At 47.9% G+C, this 21785-nt stretch overlaps 1 protein-coding gene across 2 annotated transcripts in view; it reads right to left on the bottom strand.

Moving 5' to 3' along the window:
* ETV1 (ETS variant transcription factor 1) overlaps positions 1 to 21785 on the bottom strand; it is an 88190-nt gene that overhangs the window by 30090 nt on the left and 36315 nt on the right. For both annotated transcript variants that reach the window (XM_004582476.3, XM_004582479.3), the window contains 3 exons: positions 11652 to 11781; positions 8346 to 8534; positions 4066 to 4313 (listed from right to left, as the gene is read on the bottom strand). In XM_004582476.3, coding sequence (XP_004582533.1) covers positions 4066 to 4313; positions 8346 to 8534; positions 11652 to 11781 — 567 coding nt within the window. The remainder of the gene's footprint in view (positions 1 to 4065; positions 4314 to 8345; positions 8535 to 11651; positions 11782 to 21785) is intronic.

The raw sequence follows: 21785 nt of genomic DNA, 5'->3' as shown, positions 1-21785 counted from the left end.
AAAAATGAAGCCCTCACAGCGTGAGAACATTTCCTGTCCAAATTTTCTTAAGCTGAATCTTACTTTCATGTGCCTACTGTCCCCACGAGGAAACCACCCTGAAATGCACAGTAGCCACCAACACACACACACACAACTCTAATCACACAGATGGCACAAACATCAAAAACAGTGCCTCACTGGCTATCGCGAGCCTGCAAGTCTCACCTACGGGCATGACAAGGAGCCACGATTCTGAGAAGATGGGGTACTGCATAAGGGATACCATGAAGTACTGCCAATGAAGCACTCAACACATATTTAATCCTTTCTGTATGACGACTTGGCAATAATGGCAAAAAAAAAAAAAAAAAAGGCAGAGTCACGCTCCAGCTGAGAAGTCCAATCACCCAAGTCAACGTGAGTGCCCTGCTCCTAACACAGCAGGGGCAGGCTGCAGAAGATTCCATGGTGACAGGTGCAGCACCCTGAGCTTAGCACTGCGATACACTCAGGATCACACCACACTGGGCTACCACGTTACACTTAACCCTCCAGTTCGTATTTCCTCATTGTGTCTGATCCAAGCTCTTCTTTCTTGCTCCCTGAATCAAAATTTCCACAGTACCAACATAATATTTTGAGTGCTTTATCTTAAATAGTCGGCAGTTGAAATTGCACTCCTGTAATTATAATTAAGACTAATAGACGTTCCATTTCCCATGTCATAATTAATGTCAGGCTTTAGGGCTGCACAATCATGCCGCTTTTCCCCACACAGGACTCCTTCTATTTTCACAACATTTATGGTATATCGACTTACACGATAAAACATTACAGAGGCCTTACGAAAGGATCATCTTCCTGACTTTTTTAAAACTGAATATAAAGCCTGTTCTAGGTGCTATGTCTTCGATATCAAAAGGAGAAAAAACAAGAGCCAATCACTCAGGGATCAATGCCGCTTCCTCAAGGATGAATGAGGGTGCCATCACAAGGACACAAGACCGAAGCACGACACAGAGCCTCCACAGGACACCTGCTGGCTGCCAGGGGTCCTAAATGTGTCAGCCCAGGAGCAGCATTTTGACGACCAGAACACGTGTGGATACACAGGCTCTGGGTACACTGTGACCACTGTTACTATCATAATTATTATTCTTGTTATCATTCTTATTATTATTTGAATTACAGGAGGCACAGCTTTGCCATGTAACTCTTGCAGCAAAGCACACCCGATCTCTGCTGGCACTCCTGAGATCGGAAGGTGGTGATCAACTCTGGCAAAGAGAAATACGACCTAGACAGAGAAAGAGTAACGCAACCCCAACTGCCGCTCCAATGTTCAGCAAGCACTTCCCAGTTGTTGCTGGGATACACAGCACACTTCCAAAAAAGATGTCCTGTGTCACCTCCACACAGGACGGGAAGCTGCTCAGGTAGCTGATGCGTGGCAGCACCTGGGCTCTGCAGAGGCCGACGGCACGGTCCACGTGTGGCACCCCCGAGTGATGCCATCGGCTGGCCCAGCATCAGCTCCTGTGTTCCGAACACTGAAACCTCACAGCCCTTTCTCCCTTAGTGCCCATCTCCTCAAAATGCATCCCCAGTACTCAGTTACATACAACCATGCATGCAACACAGCCATGAGAAGACGATAGTAGCATGTTACTGCATCTGCTAACATATACCTAAAAATGTTTCTAGAACACACAGAGCGAAATGTTATGCCACTGAAGTCCTTTTGAGTGTTGGTTTGGGCTAATGGGGGGAGTGGCTGTGTGACTGTTTTCAAAATCAGGAAGAATTGCAAAGGAATGCAACAAATTCAAATATGGCAGGGATGGTTGGGAGAACGTGACTGAATGGGATTTGACATAGAAACGCACCTGGTACACAACAAACTCCTCAAGATTGCAGACCCGAGAGACAGATAACAGAGCACTTCAAAAAGCTCAAGGACAACAGAACCAGGACACATGTCTATTTCGGTACAGAAGCTTTCCATGGGCTCTCTGAAGCACCTTGCAGACAGAAGGTTTCAAACTAAATCCATCAGGGGAAATCCCCAGACACGCACCTATTCTTGGGGCAAGAATTCCAACAGACACCCTCATACCAAGTGCGTAACTTTTTGACATTATCCATCAGCCAAATACACTGATAAATATTTTCTTTTCTTCCTATCCATGAAGCACGCATCATGTAACAACCCAGATCTCTTGGATGAACTCTAAAATTCAGATGCCATGGAAAGTGCCAGTGCCTAGCCCTCAGCTCTCAGCCCACTCCTTCCAGCCCCTCAGCCAGCCTCACACCTGGCCATTCAAGGTCTCACACACCCTAGCCACCTCCTCAACCACAAGGGTGGCCGCCCCTCACAGATGACACGGTATGCACAGGACAGATGCGCTGTGCTATCGAACTCCAGGAAGGAGGCTGCCAGGCTTGTAGGTGCCATCTCAGCCAGTCGCACTGGCCCTGCTCAGCCTTGGACGAAGGGCACACCTGGAGAAGACGAGGCATGACTGGCAGCGGATGGCTTATGCAGCCACGTGGAGTCCTGGCCCAGGGAGAAAGGTGTGGCTGACGGAAGACAGCAGGGAGACCCTGCACACTCTGGCCAAGTTCCGAAGCTTCCAACAAAGCAATCATTTTATGTGAGCTGGAAAACCGAAGCCCATTAGATCGCTCTTCTTCCTCCAATAGGAGCTGATGCAATCACAGGCCAGGTTCTTGCCGGGGAAGCAGCTGTGGCTTTACAAAGCACGCTTTGTAACCTGTGCAGCTCTAGAGGCAAGCACACCCCATGTACGCATGTCCACAGGCACGGCCATGTCAATGACTGCTCAGGGGCACAGGCGCCTTCTCATCACTGTCAGATCCATTTCACCCACTTTTGCCCCCCCCCCAATTCCCTGAAACAGCGGCGTCTCCCCAGACCATAGAGAAAAACTCAGCAGAGAGCTCTCCAGGTTCGGGTGGTCGGCTTCAGAGCACATGTCACGTCCCCTGCTCAAGTGGGCAGGGTCCCAGTGGCCGCCGACACGGCACTCCACACTCTCATGGACTGGGACTCAGCTAAGCCCCTGGAAGAAGCTGTGCACCTGTAGGTGCGTACGCCTCTCCTGCTGGTGAGAATTCCTGCTTCAGGCCCTCCTGGAATCGGTGCCACCCAAGACTCATTACTTTCTCCCTTATTTTCATGTTTAAATATATATAAACAAGCAGGACAGAGGGAGGGAGGGAGGGAGAGAACAGAGAGACCCAGCCAGGCAGACAGGCAAGTGGTCCCATTTACCAGTTCCATCTGCCGATGCTAGCAAAGGCCAGTGGAAAGGGAGCTTGACAGCAGAGCACGGAGCTCTTGGTCCAGCAGGGCGGCAAGAGCAGGGGTGTCTGTCCAGGGGGGATCCAGGGGGGTGGCAGGAGAGCGGAGCTCTATCCAGGGGGGCTCCAGGGAGGCTCCATGGGGGGGGCGGCAGGGGAGCTCCAACCTGACCTCCCAGGCTGGGAGGCAGGATCCAAGCACTGAGTCAAACCCTGCTGGTCACAGGATACATCAACAGAAGGCCAGATCTCAACGCCAAGTACTGAGACCGAGAGGCAAGTATTCCCAGTGGCCAGCCTACAGGCTGTGCCTCCTTTTCGGTGTGACATACAATATGTGTCCAGAATGGGGTATTACTTTATGCAACATGGTTATTAAGCCACACAACAGTAACCAACCAGGTTTTTAAGAAGCATTGGATTCAGAGACAAAAATGGCAATGGCACTCTGATGTTGAGAATGTAATTTTATACAAGGAGCTTTTCTTTAAAACGTTTTATTAAAAAAAGGTGTAAATTGAGATTTTCTTTGGGAAAAAAAAATTTCATTTCCAGATACTATTTTGACCATCAACTCAAGCCCAACTCACCAATAAAGCCAGCCCTTCCTACGTACAGGACAGGAGAAATACAGGATAAAACAAACACTTTGCAACACATGGGCAGGACTCGAGCAGCTTGACAACCCCAGGAACCGCAGGGAGAAGGGACATGAGAAATTGCCATAAACGCGAAGGCGCCACCGCGTGAGCCTACCTGAGTCGTAGGCGAAATCTCTGGGCTCCTGTTTGATCATCAGGGGAGGCGGGAAGCTCTGGCTGGCCGCACCGCCAACCAGGCCGTTGTGTTCATACACGGGGTCGTGGAACTCCTGCTTAAAGCCTTGTGGTGGGAAGGGGATGTTTGGCTCAGACATCTGCCGTTGGTACATGGGACGTCCTTCCCGCGGCATGGTGGGCAACGGAGGAAAGGAATTACAGGGCTCGGAAAGCTGCCGGCGAAATCTAGAGGAAAGGAGAGGGTTAGGGGCCAAATGGTAACACAGCCTGGTCTCTTACAATACTAGACTGACATTTAACCACCTAGTCAATGAACAGGATGCCAACTGGGTCGAAGAGGAAACGTTTTAGTCCATGCTCGATTTCTCTTGCTCACATCAGGAGCGCTGGGGGACCACCCCAAACGGTCCCGCTTTGGGATGTTACCAAACTACTTGACAAGCAAGTGCAAGAACCCAAAACCTGCTTACAGATTTTCCTTCTGTTATCACCAGTTACTGAGGAAGTAAGTACGGCACGGCTGGGGCAGCATCTGGTACAGGGGTTAAGTCACCCGCAACCCACATTACAGTGGCTGCTTCACGCATCCTGCCGATGCCTGTTAACGTACATCTGGGAGGCGGGAGGCAGTGGCCAGTGGGTCAGGTACCTGGAAACCCCCGAGAGAGTTCAGCCCTGCTCAATCCTGGTCATTGCCATAAAGCTGCTGCCTGCCAAAAGCGGAACCCCATATGGTTCATGTTCCAACAGCTCTGCTTCCCACCCAGCTCCCTGTTAGTGTGCCTGGGCAGGTAGGGGTGGAGGACAGCCCAAGTGCTTGGCTCCAGGCCACCCCCGTGGGATAGCCCCAGGTTGAAGCTCCTGGCTCCTGGCTTTGGCTGGTTCAGCCCTGATCAATACAGCCATCTGCAGAGGAAATCGCGTGGAAGATCTCTCTCTCTCTCTCTCTCTGTAACTTTCCCTTTCAAATAAATCCATAAGACTAAATCTTAAAAAAAAAAAGAAAAGATATATTTAAAAATAGATGCAAGATAGCGGGCTGATATTGAGCAAAAACTCACAGCCGCTCTCAACGGAGGAAAGCAACATGCAAGTGTCATGTGGTCTGCGCAGGTTCCCAAGCAGGAAACTGCTGATCCCCAAGCAGGATTTGAGCACACGGCCAGGGCTGAGGTGAGGCGCACCTGCCCATTCAAACACTCGGCTCATCACAGAAACGCTCCCGTCTGGGTTTCTTCTCCATAAGCTCATTGACCCACCACAAAGAGGTGGATTAATTAAAGATTTAAAAGTGCTCTAAAAATGCTCCCGGCGTGCTTAAAATTAACCAGCAAAGCATTTGTACGAGCAACTATAACCCTATTAACCCTCCCACTGAAAGCATTCCGGAGTCTTTAAGTTGGAAATTTGGCATTTTATTCTGGTAGTGCTGCATGGCAATCATGAGCAGGCCTTTCTAAGAGACTTGCCACTGTGGGTTCCCTGGCTGTCACAGCTGCGGGTCCCACACAGCACTGGGAGGAGCGCGGCGCCACCCCTGTGCTCCCCCTCCTGCTTACTTCACCAGCCCAAAAAAGAAATGAACAATCATCAAGAATGTCAAGGAGTGAATGGGAAAACCCTCATCTGAAGTTAAAATAAGAAGTGGGCTCCCTCAGGAAGCTTTAAAAGGAAGCAACGAACACTGCAACTGACAGCCGGCTGAGGGATGGGGGCGTTTGGACTTTGCAGTTGGTACTTGCTGGGGCACAGTGGCAGAGTAAACACACACTTCTGCCAGGAGTGCCACCCTGCTAAGCCCTCAATCCGCGGCAGAGCGAAAGCAACTCAGGATGCAATGGGCAGAGTGTGGCTGAGTACCACAGCCCACTCGGAGAGACTGGGACACAGAGAAGCAGGCTGTGGGTGGGTGGGAAACGGGCAGGAAGCAAAAAGACCCAGGGTTCCTGCATAGTGGGTTCAGCCGCAAACGTCAAAGGGCTTGCCTGAAGAGCCGAGTGCAGCCGAGAAAGGAAGCGGGGAGCGGGCCAGCTGAAGCATTCCCAGAGAGAGGTGGGGTGCCTGGGCCGGAGGAGGGTGCACACCGGGGAAGGGACCGGGGCCTGCAGCCAAGCTGCCATAAATAGCCCGTGGACTGTCAGGTGCTGGCCTCTATGAAATCCTGCCCTGAAACATACGGCATCCGAGCATCTTCCAGGACACACCAGCTGGTCCTGTCCTCAAATCGCAGTTGGGGGCTGCAGGAGAGGACCCCGGGGCTTCCCTCTTCCAGTTCCGGGCCGGCTGTTCTCAGTCTCAAATCCTGGCCTTCAAACGGAGGAATGAAAATGGATTCAGCTAAAACGTTCTCTAGTTAGGTCACCTGAAACCCAGGCCTACAGCTTCTTCAGAGGGCTCCTTCTCTGGGAAGGAATGGGTCTGCAGCAGAGGACAAAGCCAGGCACCGCTGGCACTCCCTCCAAGGAGGCTCGGTGACCTTGAACTCTGGGAAGTCATCAGAATTGGACGGAATGGAGCGGGCTGGGGGTGTGTGCACCGTCTTTCTCCCCGTCTGCCTGAGACAATGTGCGCCTGTGGGGTGGCCCACCCTGCAGCACTCTCTTTCATCTGTTTCTAAAGCTGTTTACACAGATGCACAGCCCGTCCTGCTCTGACAATGTCTCGGGCCCATGGGTGAAAAGGGTGAGAGGATGGGAGGGGCTGAGAAAGGACCTGGGATGGAAAGAAAGGTGAGAAGCCACAGCCCGGTTTCCTGGTCCCGGAGAGAAGGCTTTCATCCTATCCCTTTATCCCCTTGAGTCACTGAACTTGAGGCTGAGTCCCAGCGAAGGACCTACGCAATGCCAGAGTGTCCCCCTAGATTTTCCGAAAAGTTGCCAGTGGCACATCTTCCCTCCCCTCTGCCCTTCTGGAGGGTTCTTGAGCTGAGTTATTCTGATCCGTGTCAGAGGCGGTCTGTAATGTGTGCAATCAGGAACGCAGCCCCTGCAAACTCCGGAAATGCACTTAAGATATATAAGCAGTAACCCAAAGTCTTTCTAGATATTTTGTTACACTTCACTACTGAACAGTCTTTCTTAAAAAAAAAAAAAAAGTATTTATTTGCCACGCAGAGTGACAAAGAGAAAGAGAGGGAGACAGACCCATCTTTCTCCTGATGATGGTGCAATCCTCAGATGTCCGCTGAGAGCTGGGCCTGCGCCAGAGCCAGGCCAGGAGCCAGGAACTCCACCGGGCTCTCCCGCACGGGCAGAAGGCACTGGGAGCCATGCTTTGCCCCTTCAATACGTGAACAAGGAGCCAGGCACACTTCAGCATGCTGATAAGGGACGCAGGTAACCCAAACTGGGCTTAACCTCTCCCCAAAACCCACTCCTAATGAGCCTGAGAGCATCCCTGTCCACCACATCTGCAGGAGAAACACTGTGTACAGCTGTTCCCAACGGTGTCTTCGGGGCTGTCACCGTGAGGAATCCCGGGAGTGGCATTTACACGACAGAGTCGGCAAAACAGTCTGATACACCACTTCCGCCATGCGGTCTATGGGGCAACATGTACCAGGAAATGCCAGAGTTGGGGGAGAAAGGTAGATGTTGCATATTATCAACGTGTTCTCTAAGCTGTCAATTCTGGCAGTATCTGGGGACTTCTGTTACACTAGAATATGGACTTTTTCCTTCTAGGAGTCACATACCCGAGCAGGCTCCCTTGCTCCATGCCCTGTGGCTGACTCAGTAACACCAAGTCAGTCTTAACTCTGTTTCTTCTCAGTGCCCAGGGACACACGTCTCGTGGCATTAAAAAGATGGCAAACCGTTTTCATCAAATTGACTTTCTCCTGCAAAACTATGTTTAGCGGAATCAGCAATCTAAGGTAAAGGACCTAATTCCGTAAGCCACCTACTAAAATTAGTCTCCTCAGTTTCCAAAACAAGTACACACATATGCTCAGGAAAACTGGGATGCTCTGCTTTTAAAGTTTAAGTGAAGCAATTTAATTCAAGCAAAGTGAAAGGAAGTGTTCAAATGTCAGTATATAGATTAATTTTCCATTTTAGCAACCGATTTCAATGTTTACAGACGGGATGTTTATAAATGACCTTTTCCAACAGTTATTTTTAAGTACACACGGAGCGAGCTCTTTCTAAAACTACTTTGCACAGATGTGCAAAATCAATACGCTCACAAGGACTGGTCAGAGGCGCCCGTTTCAACAATGCTAGCGACAGCCTGGAGAGAGGCGCATGCATGCCTCACCTGTGGTCCATGGGGTAGCTGCTCTCTGGCACGGGCTGTGACGGAGGGAGGTGCGCCGGAAAGGCTCGGTCAGGCTTCGGAGTGTGAGCTGCGCTGGGGGAGGCATGGTGCAGTGGGGACACGGGCGTGCTGCAGGGCGTCGGGGGATTGGAGGGCCTCATTCCCACTTGTGGCTTCTGATCATAGGCACTGCCGGGGGACAAAAGCCAAGAGGTCCTTTGGAGCGCCTGACCCTCAAAGTCCCGGCGCACTAGGACCAGCATACACCTAAAAGCAGGTGTCTTTTCGAACAAATGAAACAATTGACTCTGAGGCAGCTTGCCATCAAGAGGTAGCATGGGACTCTTTCCATCACTCTAGAACATTCCTTGGAGTAGGTTTCATAGGCATCTAATACTTATAAGGACTTTCCTACAAATACCATGTTTTAAGATAAGTACTACCAGCTTCCTAAGATGGTGACTACTGCTGACTTACCATCACTGATGGTAAAAATTTTTTTTAAAAGATTTATTTATTTTTATTGCAAAGTCAGATATACAGAGAGGAGGAGAGACAGAGGATGATCTTCTGCCCGATGATTCACTCCCCAAGTGAGCCGCAACGGGCCGGTGCGTGCCAGTCCGAAGCCGGGAACCTGGAGCCTCTTCCGGGTCTCCCACGTGGGTGCAGGGTCCCAAGGCTTTGGGCTGTCCTCAACTGCTTTCCCAGGCCACAAGCAGGGAGCTGGATGGGAAGTTGGACTGCCAGGATTAGAACAGGTGCCCATATGGGATCCCGGTGTGTTCAAGGAGAGGACTTTAACCATTACGCTACCGTGCCGGGTCCTGGTAGAGTCGTAAAAATGCTTTTGCCATAATGTTCTCGTTATATTACACAAATGATATGTGGCACTCACTTCCCCACACGAGATAATGAAGATTAATGAGGTTCATTAACACAGGTCCAATATGTTTAAAATTCCTGGAGTATAAGAATGAAGAGGAGGGCCCGGCGGCGTGGCCTAGCAGCTAAAGTCCTCGCCTTGAACGCCCCAGGATCCCATATCAGCACCGGTTCTAATCCCGGCAGCTCTACTTCCCATCCACCTCCCTGCTTCTGGCCTGGGAAAGCTGTCGAGGACGGCCCAAAGCTTTGGGATCCTGCACCCGCGTGGGAGACCCGGAAGAGGTTCCTGGTTCCCAGCTTCGGATCAGCGCAGCACCGCCCGTTGCGGCTCACTTGGGGAGTGAAACATCGGACGGAAGATCTTCCTCTCTGTCTCTCCTCCTCTCTGTATATCTGACTTTATAATAAAAATAAATAAATCTTTAAAAAAAAGAAAAAGAATGACTACTCAAAGTTATAAAGAGTAAAGTCCTCCTCTCTGAGCCTAACTTTTAAAGACGAATACAAAAGAACAGAAAGCAGCGACGCTAATTATCATGAATGTAAACTGTTTTCCTGGGTGTAGCTCTAAGGAACGTGATTTCACTTTGTTGTTATCCAAGACATATTTATTACAAACGAATCCGACTTACCGTCTGAAAAGAACATTTCTAGTTGAAAATGTGTCCTAATCCTCAAACAAAAAGCATCCTTCAATACGCATTTTTCCCTTGACCTATTCCTGGGTCATCTTGTGGCAAACTTCATTGCCATTGATGTGACGGAACGGCCCTCGGGTTTACACTTTAGTGAAGCGAAGGAATGCGTGTGGCCTAAGTTGAGGCTCATTTTAAAGTCAGTGGCACTCACACGGAAAGCCTTAGGTTCGGTCCTTCTGAAGTTCTTTGTCAGTACTTTTGACTAAAAGCCCACTTCTTTGATAAAATGATCCCTCTGATTCAATCCTACGGCACGGGAAGGAGGAGAGCCTGTAGAAGCTGAGATGTTAGCATTACTCCCCAAGAAATGTGGCTTTCAACTGCATGCTTTTCATAGTATGGAAGTACTCGATTTTAAGCATTTGCCAGGTATCACCATGGAAATGACTGATTCCCCCCCCGACCAGCAAAAAAAAAAAAAAAACACCTCCAAACCTGCAGGCTTTGCTGCAAAGTAAAGAAAGATTTTCTAAACATGAGTGATTTCACAGTCAGAAGTGGATCAATGCTGAAAAGCAGCGACAATTCTACACCTCACTGGCTTATGGATTGAAAGTTCTTTAATACATTACATAATGATGCCATGAAAACACAATACCTTAGGGAAAAAAAAAATATAAAGCAGAAACCTAAACTGTAAAATAAAATCAGCCCGATCGATATCTCCTTATCTGAACCCAGTCTGCAGCCATAGCGTCAAGAAGGCGTCTTGTGGTCATAGCGGTGTGATATCAGCTGAGCTGTCCCTGAAGTTCAGGCTCTGGTGACCCACAGAGAGCAGCAGGCACACAGGGCACCTTGTTAGGAGCACCCAGCCACACAGCGCTCAAGCACTGCTCAGCCAGAGATGGCAGAAAGCAAAGTTTCTCCAATCTAAAGCATCATAGATCCGAAGAACATGTGCAATAAACATACAAGCCAAGAGCTCTGGACCAGAGCGTATCGGGAACCTGAACTGAAATCAGACAGTACTAATACCTCCAGGCATTTTTGTTTTATAAGTTTCCAAACTAGCTTCTTACAAGAACTGAGTTTCTGCAGGAAGGCAGGGTAAGACTGTTCTATAGACAGAGCCAACTTTTGCTTGATGCTGCTCGAGCCTGCCGTTTACGGCCAAGAGTTCGTAACGAACACGCGTGTTACCAAATTTGCAAACAAAGAAGCGATGTACTTCCACTGCACTAGCCTTTATTATCATCACAAGAACAACTGGCTTCTTAATAGATAATAGCCTCTGCTAAGCCTTATCAAACTCGAGTTTGATTGCAACTGTCCATGAATGCATCTTATAGATCATCCGCTGCAAGTCTGTCAGATGACTAATGTACTGCGCTCAGATGCCAAATGTTTCCTTTTTTTTTTTTAATCCTACAAACCCCCGTCTCAAGTGCATAATGCATTCATTCTAATGGGAACTTTCAAGGGTTGCATGTGCCAAATAAGACCCTCTTTTCAAACCCAAGATGCATCTCCAGGAGAAAAAGCAACTTAGATGAAAACTACTGCTTTTAAACGACGCTAAGTGGGTGACTCGGTGGCAAACATGCCCGCAGAACTTTCTTCATTGCATTGCCTAATTAACCCGTTATATACTGAAGATGCTTCTCACAAACTGCAATGAGAATTTTCTGTATTCTGCAGTTTTGGTTTTGATTTTGGGGTGTGTGGGGAGGAGGGCTTTCCGGTCCTACCCCCTAACACAAACATCAGGTTGCCTTACCTGATATTATACAGGCACTTTTCTCCATAGCTAAATTTGAAGGGCTGTTCTTGACTGCAGGCAGAGCCGAGTTCTGAACACGGACTGTGAGGTTCCTTCTTGATTTTCAGTGGGAGGCCATGAAAAGCCACTAGGAAACAAAAGAAAAGTTCCCCCCAGCATTAAATGCAGTTAGCATTAACCATTGGATTCTGTTTTATAGTGCTTGCTCAAATTCCCATTAGCGTTCTAACGTACTTACGTAAAAAACCACATTTGATCATTTTCAGTGGTGTAAAGATCGTGGAACATTCTCCACACTCCTTTTCTTCTTTTGTGAAATTAAGAAAGTATATTTGCGACTGCTACTTACATTGAACTGAATCACTTGCCATTTGCTTAGCTGATAAGCAATAACGCTAGCAGCTCAGTCTACAGAAAGTTTTGAAAACATTTTCGAGATTTCCAATGACTACATTACAGAAAAATACAACCGATCAGGCAACAATCCACTGAAGAGTGAAATACAATGCTAAGCATTATTGAAAGGAAATTATCACAAATGTCTAGGAAGCGATCATTTTATGGAATGGAATTTATAGGACTGAAAAACTCCAGGAATAGGTCCAGGTAAAATGGTACATTGGACAAAACAAACAAACAAACAAAAAAAAAAACAGCATCTTCGAGACCATTGCTCATCTTACACCCGTGGCAGGGATCTGTCCTCCTGCGACTGTGCACTCGGCAAGGCAGCATGACATGGCTCAAGCACGAGGATCCCAGCCACTCACATGGGAGACCTGGCAGGTGCACCAGCTCAGAGCTTAACCCTCGCCCCACTTCACTGTCAGGGTGTCTGGGGATGAGCAGGAGAGCAGATCTCTCCCACTCTGTCCTCCTCTCTCTTTCTCTCAGACCTTTTTCTTTTTAAAGATTTATTTTTATTACAAAGTCAGATATACAGAGAGGAGGAGAGACAGAGAGGAAGATCTTCCGTCCGATGATTCACTCCCCAAGTGAGCCGCAACGGGCCGGTGCACGCCGATCTGATGCCGGGAACCTGGAACCTCTTCCGGGTCTCCCACGTGGGTGCAGGGTCCCAATGCATTGGGCCGTCCTAAACTGCTTTCCCAGGCCACAAGCAGGGAGGTGGATGGGAAGTAGAGCTGCCGGGATTAGAACCGGTGCTGATATGGGATCCTGGGGCGTTCAAGGTGAGGACTTTAGCCGCTAGGCCACGCAGCCGGGCCCCAGACTTTTAAATAAATAAAAACAGATTACAAATCACCAAATAAAAGACATTACAATATCTGCCTACCTATTTACCAGAATTGGCAGCATGAAATGTAAGGAATAAGTAGAAGCTATCGGTCACACACAGTCCTCCATAAAATAATTATTGTACATAAAATGTGAACTAATTTCTCATATGACTTACTACAGTTACACTTTCATTCATTTGTGTTGAATATGAAACAAATTCTGGTTCAGCATACACGAAGGCTAAAAGAAACCTGTAATACTTGAGAGGAATCACAGCTACAAAGCCAACAGATGAATAACATCCTAAAATAAAAATAAACATATTGGAGATCTTATCAGAATAACAGTTAAGCATAAATGGAGAATTGGGAAGAAAAAAATAGATACAGACATTTTATTTTCAAATAACATGCAATAACCACAAGTATGATTAATCAAGGGATATACCCAGAATACTTATTTGGGAGTTTTATGGTAACTCCTACAAAAATTGGATTTAAAACACAAAATATTAAGCTTGCTTTCTATAAAGAAAGATATAACAAGAAAATGTTTGTTATGCTACATTTGTCAATCACAACATTTAGTGAAGTGCTATTACAGCATCAAAAATTGCAGGGCGTACATCACTTGGAATGTCATAAACCATTTCTTAATCTTGATTATAGTCAACATTTTGATGGCAGTATGAAAGTCATATGAAACAATGTGGAAACAAATTCATCGATTAAATTGACTTAAAATAGCCAGTAGTCCAGGGAAAACACCACCAATAAGAACAAATAATCCCGCGGGGCTTTGTTTTTCAGTAGTTTCCTAATGAAATGCATGTGTATGTATGCACATAAGTTATAAATGTGACGTCACTGAAGAGAGTGAAGAATGACGGATGCGGAGAAGGCAGCCGTCTTTTCCCTACGTGAGCAGAGGTCACCAGCACCAGTCGTACCACATCACGAACCTGCACTTCATTGATCCGGCTAGGAGAGACTTAAGAATCTCAAGAATCCAGCAGAACATGGCAATCTGTTGCAATTCTCTTCTGAACAAATATGAAGGCACAACTTTGCATTAAAGAGGATAGTTGAGTACAGCTCCTGCAGATTTCATAATACGTTAATTCCACTGGCTGTTGATAACGTTGTGGCAGTTGTACAAATAAAGATCAATCCTAGTGGCTCATAAAGCTTTGAATGGAGTAAAATTCAAGAATTTTCTTGAGAGAACTCTAAAAATGAATTATGGAAAAAACGATGCTTGTGGCTTGGGAAAGCAATCTAGGAAAGCAATCTAGGACTTGAACTGCCCAAAGCCTTGGAACCTTGCACTCATATGTGTGAGACCCAGAAGAAGCTCCAGGCTCCTGGGTTTTGGACTGGCTCAGCTCCAGCCATTGTGGCCAGTTGGGGAGTGAACCAGCGGATGGAAGATCCTCCTCTCTGTATCTCCTTCTCTCTGTAAATTTGCCTTTTCAATAAAAATAATTTTTTTCTTAAAAAATGACATTCTTAACGGAAAAGTATTCAAAACCTTTATCATGAAATTAACCGCAAATGAACCCACATGAAATTAGCACTGTGTGTCCACTGGCTAAACTGCCATGATTGGCATGAACAAGGCTTGGGGAGTAAATATAGCAGTGAGAGATTTTACTTGGGCTGCGGAGAGCATGAACTGCTCTAATTCCTTTGAAAAGTGTTTTGACAGGAACTGTTAGAGCTCCACAGACACCTACCCTCTGGTCAGCAACTACACTCTCAGGGCTACATCCAGGAAGGATGGAAAGATGAGCAGGAATGGCCACGGAAGAGTCATCCAGAAGAGCAAAAAATGGAGGGAAACTCCAGGATTTCTTGGTAGGAGAATGGATCTATAAACTGAGACATTCATATAATGGGCTGATCATTATCCGGCAATAATAAATGGCAAATTTACCACCAATACACGTCAAAACACGGCTGGCCTCCCTGGTGTGAACCGCACAGCTAGCCACACAGAGTATGCAGTGCACAAAGTTCAAGAACAAAACTACGCGAGCAAGAAAGAATCCCTTCAGTTATTGACTAGGAAAAGGCACCACGAACCTTGCACAGAGCTGCAAACACTGTCTTGCTCAGCATGATGGTTATATGGCATTACATATGTACATATCGATGTAAAGTTCATCAAGGTACAACAATATGTGTGCATGATAATGAATGAGTATCTCCATCAAAAGGTTACAAACTAGGAGAAGCATTCCACAACAGCGTACATCTCCATCCTGGCAGAGACTTTTGATAACGTGTTCAAGAGCACAGGAGACACTACTCGGATGACCACGGGAGAGCTGGCAGCTGCACAGGATGGTCAGGAATGACTGTTAACGTGATGTGGCATTCTATGCCCAACCCCACCAGCACTGACCTAGACATGAAAGACGTGGCCCATCCTAGCAGGTACACTGTGTTCAGCTCGGCTGCTTTCTGACTGGTTCAGGGGGCTTCTGGAAGAGGCCACAGAACTCAGCACAGTTCAATTCCATGCCAGCCGCCGCCAATAAAATACAGGCAGATGACTCACCCAGATGGGTTAAAGAGGCTGAAGAAGTTCAAGATGGAGGTGACAGCAGATTCCACGTCCGCTGAGGCCTGAATCCTGGCTCTGGCAGCAGCATCACACGGTGCAAGGGGCCACCCAGCTCTCTGTCATTACTGCATTGTCTCACCTTACACTGGTGACTGATTAGGCTCCAACACAAAAAAGCATGGCGAGGCCCAAATTGCCACCAAAGGCAGGCAAGCTCGACCCTCAACACAGAACACCCAGACCTGGCTGGTTATCAGATTGCCCAAGGAGTTGTGGGGAAACACACACACACAATTCCCAAACCCTACTTCTTGAACCACGCCCCCTCACTGTTCACTCACCTGCCTCAGCAGGTGACCTTAACTGGACCTGCCCTTCAGTTATGACATGATAGGTAACAGGTGCTTAGGAAGGGGGTATTTTGATATGGAAACACTCACAGGGAGAGGACATGATGGGAGGGTGAGGGCAGGATCCCACAAGCCAAGGAATGCCAACGATGGCCAGCGACCCCCAGGAGCTGGAGGTATGATCCGGAGCAGATTCGCTCACAGCCCTCAGAACGCAGCAGCCAACACCTGCTGGCCCTCCTCTGTTGCCCAGTGCCAGCCAACCTGGACAACCCATCATACCACTGCCAGAGACTGACTCGCTAAGGCTGGGGTGTGCCTGGCGGTTCTGACACTGGAGAGTATTTCGAATCTGCAATGCAGTACCTCCTGTACCCAATGCACACCGAGTTTAGACCCTGGACTTCAGAAAGCTCTTTAATAAATCCACACACTTCTCACTACTCCCGGACTCTTGGCATCTCTCCTCACACATACACAGGATGTGTGTGGGCCTCTACATCATTCCAGGCCCTTGGAACTGATTTTTCTTTTTCCTAATCATAAGCCAAATCAGTAATCCAATGAATACGAGTTGGCGAGGGTCTTTTCTTTCTAACTGCAGCATGCGAGGGAACAAAGAAGGGCAGTCTGACATTTCTGCCCAACTACAGCAGGCTACTCTTTGTCCCCTCCCTCTAACGTTCCTGCTCCCAGGAGAGTTTGCGCAGCAGCCCTGAGTCCTTTCGTTCTGGGGGGTTTGGAGGGGGTGGGGACAGTGCCCACCCACGAAGGCCGAGGTACCGACAGGCAGGGGATTTCATCCAAGGGCTGAGTGCCCGAGCGGCTGTGAGCAGGCGGCGTTCCAGCTCCCTGGCACCAGCGCAAGCAGAAGCATCACATTCATTTCGTGCAATTTGCTTTACCTTCCCACATGGAGTTGGTGCATGTAAAAGGCTGTTAAGTACTAAATTATTCCTTATCAAATCACCGTCAGCTGGAGTCATGATCAACGCTAATTAAATTACTTTCGCTGAACACGGCTCCAGCCTGCTGCCATGCCGCTAGGTACATTTTCTTTTCACATATAGCACAGCCCTTACCGGGTCTGCAACCCAGAGCTGCGGGCACCCACATTGTTTGTAGTTTTAATTAAAGTGAATATTTCCTTCTTGATGAACCAAAATGATAAGAGTGCCTTTATCCCTGACTTCAGACAGTTCAGATCATTTCAATACGAATCTGCAACTGTCCTCCGGCACTCTTCCAACTGGTTTCCCACTTTCACAAGCCTCAAGTCCCCCAGACAATCAGGTTTTTGCGACGAGGAGCAGAAGGAACACTGGAGAGATGGGCCCTGCATTTTTGCTTTGATGGAAGCCTGACCTTTACACAACCACATCTGAAGGCTGACTCATGATGACTGAGTTCTTCTGATGGTGAGATGTTAAGAGTTCCAAAATACCAGAGCTTTGAAACACACACTTCCCAAAACCAGCTTCATTCCAAAGTTTATTTGAATGGTAATTCATGAGCATTTGTTCAATTACTAAATGTTTCTGGTTCTAGAACCAAGAATTGTGATGTAACAACTCACTTCCATTTCCTTCACCTACCTATGCATCAGAAAGAGGACAGATCTAGGTGGGTACCATGCCTTTGAGCCTCAGGGCCGGGGTCAGGTGGGAACCTGGTCACCCGCCCTGGCTCTTTGCTGCCCAGTGGGGGATGGGGTGGATCCGCATGCCCTAGGGTTGGGGGACCAGTAGGGTTCCAGATCCTTGGCCTGCCCTGCTTGGTGGGGGCCAGGCTCATGAGCTCCAGGGGAAGGGAGTCTGGCAGAGCCCAGGTCACCTAGCCCGGGTCCTTGGCTCTCCTATGCTTGGGTACTTGGTCCATCTGTGTGGTAGGGGCCATGTCTGTGAGCTCTGGGGGTTGGGGGTCCGGTGGGGCCAATGTCGCCTGACCTGGGTCCTTGGCCCACCTGCATGGCAGGTGCCCCATCTGTGAGCTCTGGGGGGCGGGACCTGAGTCACCTGGTCAGGGTCCTTAGCCCATCTGAGAGAACTCGTTATAGTAGACAGCTGGTTCAGATTCACATGGAGGATATGGCGGCCCATCGAGCCCTGCAGGGAACATCTGCACCCTCCCAGAGGAAGGAAGACAGAATAAATTGGACAAGTACTCCACCCAAATGATGACAGCAAATATCTGGGCGAATGGAGACTCCAAGGTCAACTATGTCAGCCAATGGCCATTAAAAGGGTTCCTTCATCCTCGGATCAGCGAGTCTGACAACATTTCAGAACTATGGAAACCACCTGGGCAGAACCCTCAGAGTGTATGCCACATCAGGACCCTGGCTTGATACTGAGTAACCATTCTCCATCCCTGGTAATTGGCTTCTCCCCTTACCCCTCTCCCACCACCCCTCTGAAACAAGAAGGAGAAACAGAATATTTGGAAACAATGATCACACCCAGTTTTCCTTAACCCTTGATCTATCCCACTCTGATCAACTATGCTAACATCATCTAAAATTAAAAATTTAAAACAAAGAGAGAGAGAGAGAGAGAAAGTGTCAGATCCAGTCCAGCCTCACTGTGCCACAGCATGCAGATGCCCTCAGATTTCCAAGGGCAATGACGCTGGCACACGATGACTTCCCCTGGACATGGTCATGCTGCAGCCACATCTGAACACGTGAAACACACAATAGAGAAAACGAATTTAAGATGCACTCAGAAGAAAATAATTTCTAAACTAAGCACTGTTGATATCTATCCCCTGGCCAGATTCCGGCTTCCATATAAAATGTACGGGGGGGGAGGGGCAGCAAGAAATGGCTCAGTTCCTGAGTGTCCCCAGCCATGCAGAGGACCTCAATTGAGTTCTCAGTTCCTGCTGTGGCTGGCTTGGCCCTGGTGGTTGCAGGCATTTTAGGGGTAAACCAGAGGAGGGAAGATCTTTGTCTCTCTCTCTCTCCCTATAGCTGTATTTCTACCTTCAAATAATGTTATAATACATATTAATATTAATGTATATGGAGAGGCCGGTGCCATGGCACAGCAGGCTGAGCCTTTTCCGCCAGCACCCATATTCCTCAAGAACACCAGTTCCTGTCCCAGCTGCTCCACTTTCCACCCAGCTCCCTGCCTACAGCCTGCAAAAGCAGCCAAGGATGGCTTGAATCCTTGGGTCCCTGCCCTCTCATGGGAGACCCAAAAAGAGCCCCAGGATCACGGCTTCAGATACGTTCAGCTCTGACCAGTGTGGCCATTCGGGGAGTGAACCAGTGGATGGAAGATCTCCCTGTCTCTGTCTCTCTTTCTTTCTGTAATTCTGCCTTTCAAATAAAAATACAATGAATCTTAAAAAATAAAGGTAAACCCTCCAGAATATATTTAATTGTAAGTGTTGAAAGGGGCATCAGACGCTGTGATTTTCATCATTAAAAACTCTAAGTTTTGCTTTATGCTTTTAAAAAGGCATAAAGAAGCCATGCCCATGTCTAAACTGAAAGATCTAAGACTAAATTATGACACAGTAAGGACTAGAAACTGGAACCCCGGACTTTTTATCTGCCAAACTCAAACCTTGGAGTGTGCAAGTCTAGTTTATTTACACACACACAATTTTCCACATGTGCAACCACTGTTCACATTCTAGCAGACTTTTTTTTCCATTTATCCTTTCAATACTCGGTTCAGTTATCCATTCATCTCTTCTTGCCAGGAGAGGACCCACAGCTATGGAATGAAGACAAAAAGGGGTGCAGGCTTGACCCTCAGGGGCTCCCCGGTGTCCAACCACATCTCTAGCCAAGTTTCTGTAACAAAAATATTTTCTCAAATGAAGATATTAGCCACAACTGTCTCTGAAGTTTGATTAATTCATCGGTGTTTCACACACCTATCTGTGCCCGTGACGTTCTGTTATTATCTTCCTGACGCTTGGATCTGAACCACAGAACATTCATGCAGCTCTTCCTTTGACTGTGACCGAAGGCATGTAAAAATCGACACCCTCTGCGTTCTAAGGTCGGTGTCCGCAGCTGCTCCGTGCCCTGATAACCAAAACCTCCCAAGCGATGGAAAGGCCACCTTGCCATCTGGACAGTGAGCAGTGCGCGGCCATGGCCTTGGCCTTCTGCCTCCCACCTCGGCCAAACAGTGAGTTCAAAAACAATCACGCTGAAAGGAGAAACACGTCACGTTTTTCTCCACTTACAGAAAACCAAGTCTCTAAACCAAACCTGCAGCTGCCGGGGGCGGGGGGGTGGGGAAGCTGACTGGGCACACACCACCTCGATGCCTGTCTCTTTAGTTCTGTGGTGAGATCTGGGGTCTGCACTCAAACACTACATTAGAACAGGCTGCTAGATGCTATTCTGGGCCTGTGAGCTGAATCCCGCTTCCTACCTGCTTCTGTAAATGAGGTGTCAGAACACTTTCACCGCTCCATTCAGGTACAGCCCAGGGCCACAGTGAGCTAAAGTGGCCAGACTGGGGAGCAGTGCCCCAGACCAGCCAGGCCTGGACTGTTTATCATCTGAGCCTTAGCAGAGAACACTGGGTTTTTAATCTATGGATTCTCTGCTCACTCTCATCTCGTGTGCACTGTTTACACCAAAACCAACTGCTGAGAGACGGCACAAAACGGGCACGCTCGAGCTATGAAAAACCTCAAGGCATTTTCTTAGACCGGCAAAGTGTACAACAGAGAATTTTCTTTACACCTGTCCAGAAAAATAAAACTGAAAGTCAGAAACAAATCATGCTTTGGACACGAAAGAGCTGGCTTAAAAAAAAAAAAAAAAAAAAAAAATATATATATATATATATATATATATATATATATATCACTTGGCTTCAGGAATGAAAAAAAATCTCCGTAAAAGGGCAAAACAAGTAAATGGTATTCATAAATTAGATTATTTAAGACCAGATACAAGCCTGGCATGAAAAATGCAGGCAGCCTTTCATACAAATATATGAGTATGGAGTTAGGAAAACACTCAATAGATGAAAAGCATTCACTTTCAGAGAAGATCACTTCAGTTGCAGGTGATAAACGGACGGCAATGACCTCAATTAGCGCTCCGCTAAATTCCAGAAGCAAAGGGGAAGGCTTGTGTACAAATAAAGACAATGGCAGCTTCGGCTCCGTAAATCCATCTCCAGGACACACAGCACGTCAGAGGCACTTCAGGGCATCAGAGCCCTGCGCTGATTCTTACCCAGAGCATTTAGCTGCTCCTGGCCTGCCACTCCCGCGGGCACGCCCCTCCCAGCCCACCCCCACACACATCCATTACCAAAGGGCCCAGGCTCAGCTATCAGCAAAGTGCCTTTATGGGGCCATTAAACCATTTCTCTTGTTTACAGTGCCTGAAGAAAGATGTGAATTATGTCAGTGACAAAGCCAGCGATAACATTTCGAAACTGCTATCAAAATGCAAACTGAAACACATTTAAGGACAGGGACCCTGATCCCAGTTTTCATGAGGTGTCATTATTTGCAACATCTGCAAATATGTTCGCCCAGGATGTCTCTGCAGTGGGCTGTGGGACCTCAACACAGCAACTTGACACTGTGTCTTCAATAATGAGCTCTACAGGCTTCTACCAGAATATTACCAACGCCCAGAGACCCCCAAGCCTCAGCGACCCTCTGAGGATGCTGTGGGGCAACAGGAGGGTACTGTTCAGTTGGCAGGACAAGGCCAAAGCACGCAGCTTCCTGGCTACCCACTTCCCTTGGAAATCTCAGAATTTTTAATTGAAGGCACACACTTGATATAACCAAGCTTTAGCAATGGAGCCAGTGTTTATTTGAGCCTTAGAATCTCTGTGCTAAGAATCAGCGGAAACCCCTGGCTTTTTGTAAAACAGGTATTAAAAAATAAATAAATAAAGAGCAACCTTTTCCGGGGGGGGGGGGGGGGGGAGTCTACAGCCATCAGACGCCAGGACCCCAGGCCCGGAAGTGG

Source organism: Ochotona princeps, chromosome 20, assembly GCF_030435755.1.
Source record: "Ochotona princeps isolate mOchPri1 chromosome 20, mOchPri1.hap1, whole genome shotgun sequence".
NCBI classification, from domain to species: Eukaryota; Metazoa; Chordata; class Mammalia; order Lagomorpha; family Ochotonidae; genus Ochotona; species Ochotona princeps.
This window is presented reverse-complemented; position numbering and strand designations above follow the sequence as displayed.